This window comes from Meles meles, chromosome 15 (genome assembly GCF_922984935.1).
Source record: "Meles meles chromosome 15, mMelMel3.1 paternal haplotype, whole genome shotgun sequence".
Taxonomy (NCBI): domain Eukaryota; kingdom Metazoa; phylum Chordata; class Mammalia; order Carnivora; family Mustelidae; genus Meles; species Meles meles.
Genome location: NC_060080.1, coordinates 54302610 through 54320427, shown reverse-complemented (window position 1 = coordinate 54320427; position 17818 = coordinate 54302610). Strand labels below are relative to the sequence as shown.

Below are 17818 nucleotides of genomic sequence, written 5' to 3'. Positions count from 1 at the left end.
TCTTAGAAATATACATCCAAAGTTCTCCACAATCGTACCAGTATGATGTGTTTTAGACATGAAAATAAAACAGTTCTTTAGATCTTTCCATCCAAATTCAAAAGCAAAAAAGGTATTACACTTTTAAAAATACATATAAGAAGACATCCTAGGAAAAATTATACTACAGGAAGAGAAAACAGATGGGTGTTTGCCAAGGACTGAGTATGGAAGAAAGGAACAAGGGCTGACTACAACTCTCCAGCTGGAGGGAACTTTCATGGGCATGGAATTGTTCTGCACTTTGACTGGGGTGGTTAACAACTATTTGCACTTGACAAAACTCATGAAACTGCACATCAAAAACAGCGAACTTTCCTGATGTTAAAAAAAAAGTGAATTAAAAAATATAAAGGATAGCCTAGGACCAATATTTTCAAAATAAATACAACTAGCTTTAGGTGATTCAATGCCCTACTGGTTGTCAAGTTTCACTATCTTTCTTCTCCAGATATTTATTCTTCAAGTAATAAGGTATATTTTATTATAATATCTAGAAGGATTTAATATCATTGCCTATTTAAATGAAAAGAACATTACCACCTGATGCCTACATGACTCTTGCAATCTACAAAATGTTTTGCTGTACATAGATTTTCTTATCTGATTTGAGTAGAATACAATCATCACCATCCCCTCCTATTTTGTCAGTAGTTACACCTGGAGAAAATAGTGAAAATCTAAAAGCCCCCTTTATACAGCCTCGTTAATATGAGGCTAAACTTTTTAAACTCAACTTTGCTGAGCCACACATCATCTACCTACAAGGAGCTACAGAAATAAAGGCTACTATATGGGTGTTGTGCAAAAAGAATGAATACTGTTACACTGAAAAAATAAATAAAATGAAAAAAAAAAAACATATAGTTGGAATTTAACAGGAGAAAAAGATTAGAATGGACTGAAAGCAAGGAACAAGAGTTGATGCATTAGAGGAAGAAAACACCACTTTTAATTTAAAGTCATTTAATTCTGAATTTCCACAATTTTAAGTTTTCCTGGGTTATAGGTGAACCTCTTTGAAAATCTGCATTGTTTTTTGTGGAAATAAAAGTTTCTTGGAAAGTTGAAAAAAAAAAAAAGAAATAAAGGCTACTATAATGTAATTCATGATCATAAAAAGATGCCTCATGTTAAGTTTTTCTTCTAACTTCTTAAGACCTTAGCCTGGGGCGCCTGGATGGCTCAGTGGGTTAAAGCCTCTGCCTTCGGCTCAGGTCATGATCCCAGCATCCTGGGATCAAGCCCTCCATCAGGCTCTCTGCTTCGCGGGGAGACTGCTTCCTCCTCTCTCTCTGCCTGCTTCTCTGCCTACTTGTGATCTCTGTCAAATAAATAAATAAAAATCTTAAAAAAAAAAAAAAAGACCTTAGCCAATGTTTTTCCATTCTTTTTTTCTAAGAGCAGTCCAAAAAAATGTACAAGGTAACATAAAAGTAATGTATAAAAAGAGCAGGATTATTAACAGAAATCTGGAACCCTGGACCCAAAATTTTCTCCTCTCACTAGTTATACTAGTTTTTCTTCTGAAAAGGGAGGGACAGGGAGGAAGTAAGAAGAAATCCTAATGTTTCATGACTGAAGGCTACATAAGGAACTAACTTTCTACTTTAGATAAAAGAGCTAAAGCAGCCACTATCTAAAGATGAAAGGTTCAGAGTCCTTTGCTAATTTTTTTTCAAGAAACCAAGACTTATACATTAATAATATGGGTTTCAATTTTCTGAATTTACCACTTGGAAAGCTTTAATAATAAGTAAATGAAAAGAGCATGCCATTTGTTTTCTAATTATATCAATAAAATGATCCAGAATTTGTATGGCTGAAAGTCCTATAAAGAAAAATAAACTTCAAACAAACAAAAAGACTCCAATTTCAAACAAGGCAATCAAGATGTGAATGTGAATCTAAAAGTAAAATGGCATGCATAAAATAAAGATCATTTAAACATAACTTAGTAAAAAGTTAGAATAAATTAAATAACTACCACTGAATTCAATCTACAATAGCCTAGCATACAATGCTCATTCCCAATCTAAACATCTTACTTATATTAATGTATCTTGCATTTTAATTTTTTAAAAAAACTTTACAATTTAAAATCTTAGAAATTTCAAAGAAATAAATTATTAAAAGCACTTTTCTAAATGCCAAAAGCAGACAGACAAAATATACTCTGCAAATTAGAAAAATGTCAAAATATGTTTCCCCATAAAAAAAGCACATTTTTAGAGGCCTAGCACATTCATTCACTCCAAGAACAAAGAATTAGTAAAGAATGAACAAAAGAGGATAAGATTCCTCCCCATCCATGCAGAGTGCATTTCCCACCTCTTTCTCCCTGTGATCCCCACCGTGTGAATTTTGATCCAATCTGAGTCCTAGCTAAGGATATACAACAGAAAAAAATTCTCCTCGTCAGAGAAATCACAACAGCAAATCCTTTTCACATCTAGACAGAACTATATACACATATGTGTGGATCTGACCAAAGAGACATTTATTTCAATTTAATGAACACAATTCTTTTTATCTACTGCACTCAAATTCATTCCTCTTTCCAAGACATAGCAAGAGTTTTTACCTGTTCTGTAGAGTATTGGAATGTGATCAGTAGAGAGTTTATGTTCACTTCGTACACCAATCAAAAGAGGGCTACCTCGTCTGTTAGTGCAAAATTAGGCAGAATTACATCATTTTCATAAATAATGCACAGATACAAATTTTCATGAGCCAACACTCATCAAATAACGTTTAACTTTTCCCCTTTAAACTAGGCTTCAGGTATAACAAAACAGTAACAGACACAGAATTTTTATAAAATAGTAACAGGGTCAGCAGTCTATGCTCCTGAGGCCAGGTCTGTCTATTTTTGTTACACAAGAGTTTTACTGGAACCCAGCCATGCTTTTTCTTTTCCCTATTTTCTACAGCTGCTTTCCCACCACAGCAGCAAACCTTGGTGCTACAGAGGCCGTATGGCCCAGAAAGGCTAAAATATTTATTCTCTGGACCATTACAGAAAAGTCTTTCTCCTTTTTAAAATGTCAAATGGAAACTTTCTTTCAATTGTACATGGAATTCTGACACATGAATGTTTAAGCATTTTCTCCTTAGTCACCTTGCCTTCGTATTAAAAATAGCTCTTTCTTGCCAAATATTAGGGCTTTCCACTGGTCTAAAAAGGACATCATGATCAGGCCTACATATCGTCACAAAAGTAGTGATGGTACTATTATCTCGGAATCCACTCAGAATATATACTTCCAAAAAACACGGAGAAAGTTAATGTTGGGGCCTTAAACTAAGGAATACTCAATATCCAAATTCACAAAGTAACTGTGGTATCCCACTACAGACAAAAGGCCAATTTATAAATGTAAAAATATATTTGCTTTATTAAGGCATTCTGTTAAATGGAAGAGTGGTAAAAAACAGACAAGAAAGGACATATGAAAACATATTCATATGTAGTCTCTGAGACAGGGCAAGTCCTTACAGTGAAGGGTAATCATCATGTACAGAAAACACACTTGTAATTCAGATGTCTCAAAATACATATAATTATTAGTCATTATTAAATTTGTATGTACCTTGTGCCAACTGCTTGGCCAGGAAAATGAACACTTTTAAATACCAGTGCAAAAGCACCTTCCTATAAGAGGGGGGGAAAAATGCATTAGCAATATTTATTATAATCAATTCTCAAATGTGAAATTCCTAAAACATATTGGCTTCAGCACAGAAATTTTTTGTTTACATGCTGCGCTTTTGCAGTAGGTTATAAACAAATCTAAAATTTAGGTAGACACTTATTCCTTAACTTTGGTGTATCAACATACACTTTTTCACCAAGCCCCTCTTGAAATCGACTCAATAGCTCCACAAAAGACTAGTTTAAAGCACTTTTGTACATATTTCTCAACAGATACATCCTATCTCCCATACTAGGCATTTCTAGTAGAACTAGGCATTTCTAGAATGCAGGGAACAGAGGATTAGAAAAGACTGCAAGCACAATATCCAAAATCCCTACTCCAGTCCAGTGTTTTTACACCACTGCTAACTTCCATGCCTGTTGACCTTGATACTGGAGATAAAAATATACACAACCACAATTATTAACAAGCATACCCAACCTCTTCAGGGACCAGGCTTAAGGAAATCAAGAGTGAATAAAAGAGGAACAGGAGGCAGGAAAGATAAAGGATCACCCTAGAATGCAAACTGGGTTAATATAATGTGTAGAAACAAGAAAAGGCTGGAAAGGCACGGTACTCTGCCTTGAGTAAAGGGAAGGAATAGGCCTCTGTTTTCTCCATCTTCCTGATTCCTCCATTTGCTTCAGGCATCAGGAGATTTGGGTAGAGGGAGGAAAGTGAGGGTTAGATCTTCAGAAAGAAGTAGAGGGCTTTTAAATGGGAACGCTAGAGTTATGAATGGGGATGGAGGCAGAAATCCCAATGCATCTGGACTTTTGTGGATCTTTCATGTCTTTAATCTTTAACTAGGACAACTGGGATGGGATCAGAAAGAATGCCATTTTTTTCTTGGGCTGGAAAATTATAGTGTTACGAGGCCAAGTCAAAGTGCCATAAGGAAAAATAAGAAGTTGACTATACTGGCTCAGAGACATGCAGACATTATCCCAGAATAAAGAGTGTGCATTTTACTGAAGCTACCCTTGTGCTAAGTTACTGACTGAAAAGAATACTTAAGTGAGTAGGAAGAAAGTAATGAACCCCTAACTGTGTCTATTATATACAGGTTTGGGTGGTATGTATGGGCTTGTGTGTGTGCATGCACATAGGATAAACTCTTAGATTTGGGATTATTTTTAATTCCCATGACACTGAACTAGAATGAAAGAAGAAGAATTTTAAGTGTGTGGGAAGGAAGGGGGTCAAAGAGTCTTTCAAAATTATTTAAGCTGAGTATTTATATATATATATAGGAAATAAAAGCCAAAAATACTTAAGAAATTAACATAGTTTCTGCTTATCTTCATTTTAAGAGTTTGTTATGATTAACATTGGCAATAATTATCTTTAAAAGTGTGGTTTAATACCAATTGTTGGATAACTCTCTCCACCAAGGTAGTAAAACTGATGTCTTGACTTTCCCGATTGTCATACATGTACTTAACAAGCTTGGCAATTGTCTCTGTGTCTGTTTCAGATTCAAAGTCATAGCCTTTGCTTTCCTAAAATAAGAAAGGGGGGAAAAATTGACACATTTAAGGAAATAGTCATAGTATCCAAATCTTTTCTATATAATTTTTTCTCAAAAATTTCACTAACCAAATTCTAATATATTTTCAACACCATATCCCATTACCCATTGTTCAAAATTAAACTCACCATCTAACCATAGTGAACCCAAAACGGTGAGGTATTTTGTGTAATTTTGAATACACACTTATAATTATATAAATCTATATATATATGCCACATACAAATTAAGAACACTTAATTAAAGTATAATATGCAATAATCACAAAACAGTAATTCCATAATGAACATAATGATTCTTTCATGGATAATGAAATTGCACTATCCATCACAATAGTCATTAGCTATATGTGGCTATTTTTTAAAATATTTTTTAAGATTTTATTTATTTATTTGAGAGAGAGAAAACATGAGTGGGGGGGGTCAGGGAGTAAGGAGAAGCAGACTGCCCACTGAGCATGCAGTCCGATGTGGGGCTCAATCCCAGGACCCCAGGATCATGACCTGAGCAGAAGGCAGACACTTAATGGACTGAGCCACCCAGATGCCCCATATATGTGGCTTTTTTTTAATGTACAATTTTTTTTTTTTTAAGATTTTATTTATTTATCTGAAAGACAGATCACAAGTAGGCAGAGAGGCAGGCGGAGAGAGAGGAGGAAGCAGGCTCCCTGCTGAGCAGAGAGCCCGATGCGGGGCTCAATGGGGCTCAACGCGGGGCTGGATCCCAGGACCCTGGGATCATGACCTGAGCCAAGGCAGAGGCTTTAACCCACTGAGCCACACAGGCGCCCCATATCTGTGGCTCTTTGAATTTAAACTGATTAGGGGGCACATGGCTGGCTCAGTTAGTAGAGCACATGACTCTTGCTCTCAGGGTTGTAAATTTGAGCCCCACAATGGCTGTAGAGATGACTTAAAAATAAAATCTTTAAAAATAAAAATAAGATCTTTAAAAACTTAAATTAAAACAAAAATAAACTTAAACCAATTAAAATGAAATAAAATTTCAAGTTTAGTTCCTCACTCCTAGCAGCTCAATGACCGCATGCGGGTGTTGGACCGCAAAGACACAGGCTTCCAGTATGGCAGAAATTTCAATTGGACAGCCCCAAGAGGCAATCATGAAGGTCATCGCCATGACTATTACTATATAGTACATGGCTATTTAGGGCAGAGAAACTTCATTTAATCTGTCCTAATTCTTCTTATATATCCCAGAATCTTTTACAAATGATAAACAAGGTCTCTCACAATGCAAAAGATGTCCCCCCACCACAAATTCCAATTTTATCTAAGCTTTGAAGGGTCATTTATAATAAAACCCAATAATTATTTCTTACTCACGTAAGAAATAAAAATATTTCACTGTGAACAAAGAAGGGTCCAGTAAACCACATACCCTTGTAACCATCTCAGGAATTATTTGATCATACCTAGATGGTGCTGCGCATTTCAACAAACCTTACCTTGCTACTTTCATTAGAAATTTCTCAAAGCCTGGTCTCTTTTGAGGTTACTTTACTTACCAAAAACTTCTTCAAGTCTTTGTAGTTGGTGATAATTCCATTGTGAATAACAATAAATTCTAAAGGAGATAAAAATTATTGATGACAAATTGATGACAAATTACAGGTCTTGTAAACATTATAAATAGCCAGTACTGTCAGATTTTTCTCAAGTCAAAAAATGTGTCACATGCTGTAATTCCAAGTGTAATCAATTATCTTCTATTTTTCATTATCAGATTACCTTTGGGTAGATCAGCAGCATTACTTATGTGGTTTAGTGGAAGCACACAGTGCTGGGGACATGGATATTAGAGGGGAAATATAATAAGTTGGGGTTTAGAGACATCAACTTCATTTGTGGCTAAACTACTAAGCTAATGTCACCATATGAAAGGGCCAAATTTCCTGGGCTTGTGTCTTCATTTGCAAAACAAGAAGGCTGAATTACATAATTATTATTCTCACTTCTTTGTTCATTCATTTTTATGCATAAAAATTTCCTAAATTAAAAGTGAAAGACCTTCAAACTAAAACAACTACCTGATTTACATTAAATGAGTTTAAGAACTGAAGTTAAGAGAATAAGAAAAACCACTTATTCAGATTTACAGTGAAATTTACTTAGGAGAGGTCCAGACAATTCTTAAAATGTCAGATAAATTGATATTAAAACAGTATTCCAAGATCAAAGACATATGCAGCAAGATAATTTTCATCTTTTTTGATTAAGTAACTGAATATAAATGCAATATTTTAAATCCATGAGTTTATTATAATAATAAAAGAAACTCATTCATCTTAGAACATTAGAACCATTTCACTTTTGAAAAACGGTAAAGTTAAAAAAAAAAAAAAATCAAACATTTACCCTGTCTTTCCTATGTATAATCTGCAAGTCTGGGTAACTAAGCAGTTAGATATGATGGAGAAGTTTCTCTTTAAAATATGCGAGACAAGTGAAAAAGCAATGAGAGTATTTGACTATCACCATTTTACAAACCCCTAAAGAAATTAATGTTGGCAATGATCATCTATGGCCACTAATAATACAAAAAGAAAAGCGCCCAAACACCATGTACCTCCAGATGTAAATCAATACCATACCAACTTAGAGTAAAGGGACAGAGAAACATGGTATATGATACCACTGGATGCATACAATTAGCATGATCTAGACCGTAGGAAAGTCTACAAGGCAAACACCACAATAATCTGCAAGGGCAAAGGAGACAAACGGAGAGCTTCCAAAATAATCTGGGTAGAGGGGTATGGTGAAAAATAGCAGATTGTGTATAATGTTAAAGCTAGGTGACAGACACATCTGGTTCTACATATTCTCTACTTGTGAATAGGTCTGAAACTTTCCAGATTAAAAAAATTAAAATAACAAAAACATAAGAGCCTTCATTCTTCTCCCATTACTGACCCCTCTACAATCATTCCACAGCATGTAGAATGTGTCCATACCATTATTTTTATCAGAACGCTGGGGATGGCTATTGACAGGATTGGGTTCTCCATGTGTTGCCCAACGGGTATGAGCTATTCCAAGGTGTACATCAAATTCTATATCCAAATCCATATCCTGTTGTTCTGAAGAACATAATATGAAAAATTCCATTATTAAATCACGCTGTAGAGCTAGAAGCTATAAATATTATTTATTATACATATTAATACAGTGCTGTTCACCCAGAATATACAATTATTGAAACTAAAGATCAGCCATATTCAAAATAGTAATTAAAAGATTCAGGATGCCTGGGTGGCTCAGTTAGTTAAGCGACTGCCTTCAGCTCAGGTCATGATCCTGGAGTCCTGGGATCGAGCCCCATATCAGGCTCCTTGCTCTGCATAGAGTCTGCTCCTCCCCTTCTCCCTCTGACTCTCCCCCATCTCATGATCTCTTTCTCTCTTTCTCTCTCAAATAACAGATAAATAAAATCTTAAAAAAAAAAAAAAAAAGAAAGAAAAGAAAAGATTCAGGACTCAATGCAGCTCAAATATTTAGAGCAAATGAACCCAGCAACCAGGGGATAAAGCAAATGTGACAAAGTACTAACATCTGGTAAAACTAGATGAAGTATATGGGTGGTTAATGCACTATTCTTTCCACTTTTCTGAAGGCTTGAAAATGTTCAAACTGAAGGGTTATGGACCAAAAAAGTAAATGTGGTTTTTTTTTTAAATCTATATTTAATCTGTGTCTTGAAAAAAACACCAGTACACTTTAACTAAACATGTAAAAATAAATTCACATTCTCAATGCCATACAACCATATGACTGCAATTTCTTTGGTCCCCAGTGAATGTAAACATATTTCATAATATAAACTGTAATTATGGAGAGCTTCTAAAATCAAAGAACCGTCCTTGAAGGTAGTATGAATGAAAGTATGGGCTTATAGATGGATGTTCCTTTATTTTGAAAAGCAGCTACTCTGATTTCTTTTCCCTATAAGCAACTCTTCTTGCTCTTTCCAAAGGGAAAAAAAAAAAAAAAAGGCAGTTCTAGTATTTACTAGTAATGCCCCCTTTCTGATTTACTAAATATAAAATTCATTTGGCAAAGAAACCAAATATCCAAGCCTATGAGAATCAGGCCTAAATTAAGAAGAGCAAACTGTTCAGAAGTCTCAAATAGGAAAGTCCATGCATTTTATTTTAGCACAGTCTTTGTGGTTTTTATACTGGCTAATCAGACATCATTCTAACACACAAATATGATCAAGAAAAAACCCTTAAAATCCTTGAACAGATTTCCATTGCTTAAAAAGTAGTTTGCATCCCTAGCTACCCTTGTGAATCATCTTAATCCTGGTCACAGGGATTTATAAAAAGATCCTCAAATTCTCACACAGAGCCAGAGAGCCTTTTTCTCACAAGATAAAGTCCCAGTATCTTTCTGTGGGTATGCCGCCCTCCACCATTTGGCCCCAGTTGCCTTTACATTCTTATTCTCCCACCTCTCCCATTACCCCTCAACCCCCTCGACACACCTTTTACAAGTAACAATAGCCACCATTTACTAAGATTTTTACCTGATGCTAGGGACTTAAGACTTCTTATTGCCCTATTTATCTCAGCATGACCCAAGCAACCATCAACTAAACTACTTCAACAGAATCCTGATCTCCCAATGTCCAATCTTCCCTCTGAACAATCTAGTCTTTGCACACTAACCAAATGAGCCCATTAAATCATTGTCACTTCCCTAATGCAAAATCTTCCAAGAGTTTCACAAGGCACATGAAGTAAAATCCACCTTTCTGAAGATCCTACATGACCTCATCCTCAGTCACCTCTCTAGCTCCTCTCCTGCCACTCTCCCCCTCACCAACACCAAGAGAGTCTTTGCACTTGGGTGTTCCCTGTGCCTAGAATTTCCCCCTTCGGACCATAATGCGTTCTCTGCTTACATGTCACTTCTACCATACTTTCTCCTCACAGCACTAATCACACTAGCTAATGTTAAATATTTGTTGTCTGGCCCTCTCACTAGACAGTCAAGCTCCATCAGACCAGGGAGTCTGCCTATCTTGTTCTCTATTATGTCACCAGGGCCTGGCACAATGGCTGAAATAAAATAAGTGTTTAAGAAATATGCATTTCGTTACTGAATCCTTACAATGCTCTGTTAGGTACTATTGTTCCCATTTTATAGATAAACTGGGGCTCTCAGAGGTCAAAGAACCTGCCATAGGTCATACTAATGGGAAGCAGAGATAGGCTGTGACCCCAAGTCCAGCTGACTCCAGAGTGAGAGATTAAAACCACAATGATATACTCTGCTGTACTACTATAACTTTATGACAGGTGTCAACCTGGCTTCTACCAGGATTTAAGTTCTACATAAGCAGCATCTTGCCTTATTATCTTCGAAGCCCAAGCACTAAGCGACACAGGGCAGTTATTCAAATTTTTGTTGGATGGCTCAGTCAACCAACAGATAAAATCATCAATGTATTCTTTCCTGGTTTAACTGTGTCCTGAATAATTAAGGTGACCTGATAAATAACCTCCAGGGGCGCCTGGGTGGCTCAGTGGTTTAAGCCTCTGCCTTTGGCTCAGGTCATGATCTCAGAGTCCTGAGATCTAGCCCCGCATCCGACTCTCTGCTTGGCGGGAAGCCTGCTTCCTCCCCTCTCTCTCTGCCTGCCTCTCTGCCTACTTGTCATCTCTGTCAAATAAATAAGATCTTTAAAATAAATAAATAAACAAATAAATAACCTCCAGAAAAGCAAAGGATTATTGTTTATCACTACTTAACAGGCTAATGCAAGCAATGAAAACATCTGACTACTCTGTTAGGCTAATTATAATTAAGGCACCTCCCCACTCCCACCCTCTGGCCATGCTGGCAAGCAACACTGAAGAGAATAACACGAGTCTACAGATTGAATCCAATTCAAATTTACAGTTATTGGGGCGCCTGGGCGGCTCAGTGGTTTAAGCTTCTGCCTTCGGCTCAGGTCATGATCTCAGGGTCCTGGGATCGAGCCCCACATTGGGCTCTCTGCTCAGCAGGGAGCCTGCTTCCCCCTCTCTCTCTCTGCCTGCTTGTGATCTCTGTCTGTCAAATAAATATTAAAAAAAAATTTACAGTTATTATCATACCTATTTCATGGTTGCCAAAAGAGCCTAATAAGAAAAAAGCCTAATAAAAAAATCACTGCTATGACAATAAGCATATTTCTCACAACAAATATTTCATGGTTTATAAGTTAATTATGACTCCCAATCCTTGACCCACCCTATTCACTGTTAGCCCTGTTCTAAAGCCCTCTGTTGAACCTTAACTTTAGATATTTCCACCCCCTCGAGCCCTGCATCGGGCTCTCTGCTCGGCGGAGAGCCTGCTTCCCCCTCTCTTTCTGCCTACTTGTGATCCCTGTCTGTCAAATAAATAAAATCTTAAAAAAAAAAAAAAATTGTAGATATTTCCACACCCAGTTCTGTCTTCTCCCCACCCACAAACTGCCAAGCAACATTGAAGAGAGTTAGAAAATTCTGTAAACTGAGTCCATTTCAAATTCATGGTAATCACCAAACCTGTTTTACTGTTGCCACACAGAAGTGGGTTCCTTATTCACTAAGCCGAAAGCTCACTCAATTCTCCCAACACTCAAGACATCACTTCTTCTTAAGCCCCAATCCTACCTGGACAGTACCTCAATATCTCCTTTACTGAGCTTTTTTCCCTTCACCTCATAACTGCTGTACTTCGCTTTTCCTTCACCTGTGACTCCTATAAAGGCTAATTTCCTATCTGTGCCTTGACCCTTCTGAGCGGTGATCACTCTGTAATTTGCTTATTTGCATCTTCTGTCCTCCCCCCACATGCACCCCTATGGCTCTTGCCTTCTGCATGCCCTTTCTCAGATGTCATCCTTCTTTTTTTTTTTTTTTTTAAAGATTATTTATTTATTTATTTGACAGACAGAGATCACAAGTAGGCAAAGAGGCAGGCAGAGAGAGAGGGAGGAAGCAGGTTCCCTGCCGAGCAGAGAGCCCGATGCGGGGCTCGAGCCCAGGACCCTGAGACCATGACCTGAGCTGAAGGCAGAGGCTTTAACCCACTGAGCCACCCAGGCGCCCTGCATCCTTCTTTTTTTAAAGAAAAAATAGTTCAACCTATTAAATTTGTTGGCAATAATAAAACACTCAAACACCTACATCCAGAGATAACAAATGTTAATATACAGCCATTTATGCTTTAAATCTTGTATCAAATATTTTTAAAATCTTACATTTTTGTTACAAATAGCAGTCTTCCTTTGCCCCCAAACTTCACTGCCTTTACTGCTGACACCACCCAGTGACAGCACCTACCCCGTGACAGTACTTACTCCTGTGTTTCAATTCCCTCATCTGTAAAATGAGGATGGTAATTTTACACACTTCATGGGTTATACTGAGGACTAGTAAGCCACTTAATAGAGTGCCTAGGACCCAGAAAGCAACAATAAGTGTTAGCTATTATTATCCAAGTCAGAAGTTACCAATAACCAATCTAATGGCCTTTTCTGAGATGACTTCCTTCTCTTTTGTTTTTAACAGGTCAAACACTGGAACTCACTAGGAGTAATCACAAACACCCAAATACCCACAACCAGAGTTGACAAATATGAACATCTAATCATCTGCGCTTTAGATTTTCAGATCTAAAATGTATAAAATGCAGCTGATGCCTCCTTTACCCCTGGCCTCATCCCATTCCTCCCCAAGGGGATTTTCGAGTTCATGGAGAGTTTTCCCACCTGTGCCTTCAAACATCTAACTCACTAACATGGGTCCACAAATGCTAGTATTCTTTTGTTTTCTTAATCTCCCATTCTCTTACTGGTAGACATTTAAGCTGTTTCTACATTTCGCTGCAATGAATCTTGTTGTCATGTCTCCTTGTCCATAGTTTCTTTCAAGTAGACGCCCAAGATGGGAAGCGGCTGGTCACAGGGTCTAGGCACCTCCCATTTAGACACTGCCAGCTTCCTCTTCAAAGGGATTTATCACAAATTTACCATCAATGTCTGCAAGTTCCTACTTCTCCATTCCCTTCCTGACTTTCCTTCAGGAGGCGGCCTGTTTCGGTATGTTGATATGCAAAGATGGTGATTTTGGTTGCAGTCTGCCTTCTAGTCTCCCGCACTCATTACCAATAATGCAGACTAAAAGGACTACCCACCATTCCATCAAATTTGACTTCCCTATTCTAATCTTTGCCCACGCTATTCTACTCAGAAGGTCCTCCCTGCTCGCTTTCACTGCCCAAATGGAAAACAGCAGCCATTCCTCCCGTATACCAAGTCTCTCCAACCCCAACTCCAAGTTGGAACTAGCTCTCCCCTGAATCCTTAAGCAACTTGGTTTTCTTTTTTTTTTTTTTCCTCTCCTGTGGAACCTACTATAATCAGCCTGGTATATAGGATGTCATACACACAGTAGAGCATTGCGTTATGAACACAATGTACACACAGAGTATTTATACTACAGTTTTTGAAGTATAGTTATTTGGGTGTCTGCCTCATCCCTAAGCTAATCTGACCCACAATACATGCAAATAAGTATTGATCTAGCATGTTCAGCAAGTACTACAAAGCTAAATGTTTGGCTTATGTGAAAGAAAAAAAAAGTGACCAAGTTCATCATTTTCCTCTTCTACCTGCACTCCTTTACCATGAAATCAATGGCATCCATTCGAGCAGGTATCTTTAAAAAAACCTGTTACTTGAGTATTGGCGGATTTTTTTTTTTTTTTTAAAGAGAGAGAAAGAGCGGGGTAGGAGCAGAGGGAGAAAAAGAAATGTTAAGCAGTCTCCACATTAAGCATGGAGCCTGATGCAGGGCTTGAGCTCATGATGCTAAGATCATGACCTGAGCTGAAATCAAGAGTCAGACACTTAACTCACTGAGCCATCCAGGCACTGCTGTGGCAAATTTTCTTTAAATGTTTTTTTCAGGGGTGCCTGGGTGGCTCAGTCAGTTAAGCGACTGCCTTCGGCTCGGGTCATGGTCCTAGGGTCCTGGGATCGAGCCCCGCATCGGGCTCCCTGCTCTGCGGAGAGCCTGCTTCCCCCTCTCTCTCTGCCTGCCTCTCTGCCTACTTGTGATCTCTATCTCTCTGTCAAATAAATAAATAAAATCTTTTAAAAAAAAAAAATGTTTTTTTTCAGTCAATGTACTTCAAAGCTTTTGTTTTTAAATTTCCTGTGACAAATTAAAATGTATAAGCATAATGTTATGAACAAAATACTAGGAAGTATATCCTCTTTATTGAAGCATGAGACAACTACTTTATGCCACGGAAGAAAATCCTGAAGGAAAAACATGACACTTACCTGATAACATCAGTTCTACTAATGGGCAACATCTCAACTGACTACATGTTCAAAGGAGGCGTTTACTCCCAAGTGAAGACAACCCAGTGAAGACACTAAAATAAGGACACCACTAAATATACCTTTTGTCCTGTGAAAGGTCCTTCCTTGGGAATGGTGGTTACTTCATTTTAGGACACTGAGCTTGTTATGAACACAATGTACCTAATTTCCTTCCCTTGTTAATATGGTCATTTCTGAAGCTAAGGTACATTGTACACTAGTAGAGACAATAACAAAAATAACTTTTCTTCCCTTCCCTCAACTTTAAATACCACTATACTTAAAATGGACCCCAAAATAGGGAAAGAAAGGGAATTTGGTAGGGAAGGGAGAAGGAAGTCAAGGGAGGGGAGCGGGGACAAAATTCAAACTAAGTACATTACTGTGAACTTCTTCATCCAGTGCCTTAACTTTCCCTTTCTTCTTAATGAGCTGGATCTTGCAGGCATTGGCTTCCCAATCCTTGTCATTGCCTCCATCAACTCCCACACCTAATTCATCGAGAGGCAGAAAAGCAAGATTTAGAGACTTACTTAGATTATCATCATGAGGCAAATTTTTAATTAGAAATTATTTTTTCATTTAATTCATTCGTTCATCAATTCAAATTTACTGACAACTTATTATATGTCAAGAAACATGATAGCTGCTCGAAACAAAAATGAAAATAACTCAACTGTTTCCCTCAAATTTCTAAGTCTGTTCAGAAGCCAAGGAAAAAATAATTAGAATACAGTGTGGGTTTTGGTTACAACAACAGTGCTACAGGTTAAAACAACAACAACAAAAAAACAAGTACTACAGGTTGGGTGGCAACTGGAGCCACAATGGAGAAACGCAGGAGGCTGGCACCTACCTCGGAAAGGAAAGAAGGAAGGAACATCAGGAAACACAGTTCTCAAAATCCTACTTACATTCCTAAAGAATTTGAAAAAGCTACCTGAAGGTACTGGAAAAGCACTAAGTAGCTTCAAATCAAGAAATCACATGGCAAAAATGTTGAGAAAACTCTCTTTGGAAACAGTACAGACTGAAGGGGACAGAGAGAAGAAACCAGCTGTCAGAAGATCTAGCTATAGCAAAGCAAATACAGGGCGGGGGCTGTGAACCAAATGGGTGGTGACAAAGACAGAGATCGGTGATACTGAGGGTAGAACTGTCTGGGTGCAATGTGAATGTGCAGCCTGAGGCCGGGATTCCTCCTAGGCTCACAAGACTTGTTGAATGATTGCTGAAAAAAAAGGAACACAGAAAGACACGCATGAATTGGACATGCCAAGTTTATAATATCATGTTTTCTCCAGGAAGAAATTTCTACAGGGCAGTTGGAAATACAGGTCTGTGGCCTGGGAAATACATGTGGGTTGTAAGTCACCAACAATATAGGAGGTTGATGAAGTCAGAGTTCACCCATGAAGTACAGAGTAAGAAAACTGGGCCTAGGAAATGAGAGATGCTGGCGAGGATGCGGAGAAAGGGGAACCCTCCTATACTGTTGGTGGGAATGCAAGCTGGCGAAACCACTCTGGAAAACAGCATGGAGGTTCTCAAAAGGTTGAAAATAGAACTACCCTATGACCCAGCAATTGCACTACTGGGTACTTACCCTAAAGAGACAAATGTAGTGATCCGAAAGGGCACGTACACCCAAATGTTTATAGCAGCAATGTCTACAAAAGCCAAACTATGGAAAGAACCTACACGTCCATGAACAGATGAATGGATAAAGAAGATGTGGTGTATATATACACAATGGAATACTATGCAGCCATCAAAAGAAATGAAATCTTGCCATTTGCAACGACATGGATGGAACTAGAGGGTATCATGCTTAGTGAAATAAGTCAATCGGAGAAAGACAACTATCATATGATCTCCCTGATATGAGGAAGTGGAGATGCAACATGGGGGGTAGGAAAAGAATAAATGAAACAAGATGGGATCGGGAGGGAGACAAACCAAAGTGACTCTTAATCTCACAAAACAAACTGAGGGTTGCTGGGGGAAGGGGGGGAGGGAGAGAGGGGTGGGGTTATGGACATTGGGGAGGGTGAGTGCTGTGAAGTGTGTAAACCTAGCGATTCACAGACCTGTACTCCTGGGGATAAAAATACATTATATGTTTATTAAAAAAAAAAAGAAAGAAAGAAAAAAGAAAACTGGGCCTAGGAAACAATCTTGAAAAAACATTAATATTTGTGCAAAAAGTAGAAGAAAAGGAACCCTCAAAGCAGACAAAAAAGAATCAGCATGTTAGAGAGTATGTGTTGTGAGAGAAGCTAAGGAAGGAGAGAGTTTTAAGGACAAAGGAGCTGAAGAGCTCACTTTCTATTAACCAAGGGAAATCATGGAAAATAAATGCCCATTACGTTTGGCCATGTCAAGAGTACAGTGAAAACATAGCAAGTCTACCACTTTCCTTAGAAAGGTCTGCTTGCAAAGCTGGCCCCTGGTTGGCCTCCGGGAACTTGGATTTCAGGATGATTACCTGACTGATTAAGAATGGCTTATGGCACCTAACTGTGCAAACAGTGTGGCTTATGCTGACTGTCTACTTCCATTCTGGGATTCTAGAATTTTGGTACACGTTAGGCAGAGGGTGTCTGTGTGACCAGCCTCCCAAAAAAGCGTGGGCACTGAGTGACTAATGAGCTTCCCTGATACACATTTCACACACTGTCATAACTGGCTGGGGAATTAAGCACACACAGTGTGACTCTACTAGAAGAGAACTCTCAGAAGCTTGTGCCTCATTATCCTCCATACTTCACCCCATGCATCTTTACCCTTTGCTGATTTTGCTCTGTATTCTTTTGTTGTAATAAATCATAGCTACGAGTTCAACTATATGCTGAGTCGTCCTCAGGAGTTACCAGAACTGAAGGTGGTCATGGGGACCCCTCACACAGTTAAGGAAAGAAGCCAAAATAGAACATAAAGTTGACAAAAAGTTATTTTTAATTGCTTTGTCATTCATTTAAGATAGAAGAATCTCAGGCTAAGTGTATATGCCAATAGCAGGTATTCCTTGGAGAAAAAGAAATCACAGGAAAGAAAAAGATAATTTATAAAGCAAGGCCTTCAAGAACTGTGTTCTACCATGAACACGCCCCAGGTGATTTATGTTTTTATAGTAACATTCTTAACAAAGGCAGAC

The 17818-nt window shown here is 38.0% G+C and overlaps 1 protein-coding gene across 1 annotated transcript in view; it reads right to left on the bottom strand.

Moving 5' to 3' along the window:
• GFPT1 (glutamine--fructose-6-phosphate transaminase 1) overlaps positions 1 to 17818 on the bottom strand; it is a 59189-nt gene that overhangs the window by 28624 nt on the left and 12747 nt on the right. The window contains exons 3-8 of the mRNA XM_045978984.1: positions 15045 to 15152; positions 8249 to 8374; positions 6800 to 6858; positions 5108 to 5242; positions 3633 to 3694; positions 2624 to 2703 (exon numbers count right to left, since the gene is read on the bottom strand). Coding sequence (XP_045834940.1) covers positions 2624 to 2703; positions 3633 to 3694; positions 5108 to 5242; positions 6800 to 6858; positions 8249 to 8374; positions 15045 to 15152 — 570 coding nt within the window. The remainder of the gene's footprint in view (positions 1 to 2623; positions 2704 to 3632; positions 3695 to 5107; positions 5243 to 6799; positions 6859 to 8248; positions 8375 to 15044; positions 15153 to 17818) is intronic.